General features: G+C 50.3%; 1 protein-coding gene across 1 annotated transcript in view; it reads left to right on the top strand.

Moving 5' to 3' along the window:
* The first annotated feature begins 488 nt into the window (after positions 1-488).
* Positions 489-2,431, top strand: part of LOC106807128 (kinase suppressor of Ras A-like) — a 2,290-nt gene continuing 347 nt past the window's right edge. The window contains exons 1-3 of the mRNA XM_014809390.1: positions 489-757; positions 1,824-1,913; positions 2,086-2,320. Of these exons, the coding sequence (XP_014664876.1) occupies positions 489-757; positions 1,824-1,913; positions 2,086-2,320 (594 nt within the window). The remainder of the gene's footprint in view (positions 758-1,823; positions 1,914-2,085; positions 2,321-2,431) is intronic.

A 2,431-nucleotide genomic window follows, 5' to 3' on the forward strand; every position in this document is an offset into this window, starting at 1 on the left:
CGACGACGTCGTCGTCGTCGCGTGCAGGTGGCGCCGGCGTCGTCGACGCGTGGCGCCGCCGTCGCGGGAAGGCGATAAATTTTGGCTAGATTTTGTTAGTGGTAACCGGGTGTCATTGACACGTGGCGTCACAACCACTGTCGTCAGAAGGTGACTAATTGCAGCTAGATTCTATTGGTAATGCAGTGGAGTGCGAACTGTGTAACAGGCTCAACAAAACATGAACCATAATGCTAACTTAATAATAACCCAATCCTATCCCCGTTTCCGAACCTTTACCCTAACGCTAACCATAATCTATAACTGCTGTTACACAATTTGCACTCCATCCAAATTGGATTTGCGTTTGTCGTTTCGCTGACATTAACGTTCTTGGGTGTTGGGTAGACAATGGCATCAGTAATCGTACTAATCGAGTGGTAGGAAGATGTGGACATGAGATAGCGGTGGCGGGGCGAGTGATCCGAGATTGCTGTCCGTAACGAGAGATGCACGTTGCTCGCTTTTTCTCGCGCAGAACGAAGAAAAAACCGGAGGAGCTCTGGTTGGGGCGCAGCCTGGAGGCGCTCTCGCAGCACACCATAGATGGCAGCACGGGCAGCCGCGGTCAGTCCGGCCACTCGTCGCCGTCCGTCAGCAGCCCCGCGAGGTCGCCCCCTGGTGGCTCGGAGAGCGGGGATTCTGTCGTGGTTCCAAAGTCGCCGCGCACCCCGACCTGTCCCGTCATAGGCAGCATGGGACATTCTATCCAGCATCGGTAAGTGTGTATGGACTGATGGACGTACTGACGGACGTACTAACAGACAGACAGTTGGACAACATATTGTGGTGTTGACTTCTACAGGCACAGGGAGCATGGAACATTCTATGCAGCACCGGTAAGTGTCAAAGGACAAACTGACATACTCACAGATAGACAGTTGCAGAACATGTTGTGGTGCCGACTTCTACAGGCACGGGGAATATGGAACATTCTATCCAGCACCGGTGGTTAATCTGCATGGTGTTGGTTGGTTGGCGTCATGGCATGAGGACATATGATAACGCCCGGGGGGCCGTTGTCAGAAGCATCGCAAAGTTAATGCTAATGTTAATGCTAAGGTAACACTTACGACTAATGTTAATGTTACGAGAATAGCGTTGACAGAAACGCATCGCAGCTATGAGAAAACTTACGATAACAGGAACTTCATAATTGGATGTCACAAGGCTGTTGAGTGGATGAGAATCGATCACAAAATTCAAATTCATACACATTTGTTGTACATCACAGTAATTTATGCATAATATTATGATGGGTAACCACATATAAATAATATCTGATCAAAAACAATGCAGTCATGAATTTATTCTGCACCACAAGACATGATTCTCACACTGTAACCCGAGACGCGAGACTCGTGGCCAGTGGTCATGGCTCATCAAAATATTTAAAACGAGAACAAATGCCATACGCCATTTGTAAATGTTTTGTTTTTGTTTACGATCGGTAGATAATTAATGATTTTGAAGTATTTTTCAAGAAAAATATTATTCAGTAATATAAAATATAATAATAATACTATAATTGTAATTCTTAGTGTAAATGTGTTATTTTCATCTTAATATTAAAGTTACGAGAGGGTCTGGGCTCTCGTAATGTTAGGAGGAAATTTCCGAGGATTTTTCGTTCTCGTAACCTTACGATGTTTCTGTCAACGGTTTATGAGTGGAAGTTAATGGTAAGACTAATGTTAAGACTAATTTTGCTTCTGACAACGGGCCCCTGACCTCGACGGTGTGACCATGAGAGTGACGGCGTTGCTGCTTTCGTTGCTTTGCAGGTTTGTGAACGCCATCGAGATGCCGCCCTGCCCCTGCGACCACTGCGGGAAACCCGTCATGTTCCGAGGAAAGCGCTGCAAGGAGTGCAAGTGAGTCGGCCATCGTTTTTTCACGTTTCTGCGCGCCCCAGCCGTACCGCCACCGCGCGTGCGTCGTGTGCCCGACCGTGTTTCTGCATCGCCGCTTCAGCACTCTAGCCTCCCCTCGTCTCCCCCGCCGCCCCCCCCCCCTAATCTTTCTTTCTCCGCATACTCGCCGCAGGCGCAAGTTCCACAAGCAGTGTGCGCTGCGGGCGACGCCCTCCTGCGGGCTGCCCGACGGACTAGTCAACCACTTCAAGCAGGTGCAGTTCTCCTTCTCGGGGGGCGAGGAGAACCCCTCCCCCGTCGCCGCCGCCTGCAGTCTCGCGGTGCTGCCACCCGTCGCCGGGCACGTTCGGCAAGGTCGTCACCAAGGACACCGCCCGACGGTGTCCGTCTCAGTTTCAGCATTCCAGGTGTGTGTGGGAGCGGGTGTCTGTCGATCGCGTGGAAAGCGCATGTGGTCTCTCTATCTCTCTCTCTGTCTCTGTGTCCCACTCTCTGTCTCAGCTTCTCTCTCTCTCTCT

Source organism: Priapulus caudatus, unplaced genomic scaffold (assembly GCF_000485595.1).
Source record: "Priapulus caudatus unplaced genomic scaffold, Priapulus_caudatus-5.0.1 Scaffold197, whole genome shotgun sequence".
NCBI lineage: Eukaryota > Metazoa > Priapulida > Priapulimorpha > Priapulimorphida > Priapulidae > Priapulus > Priapulus caudatus.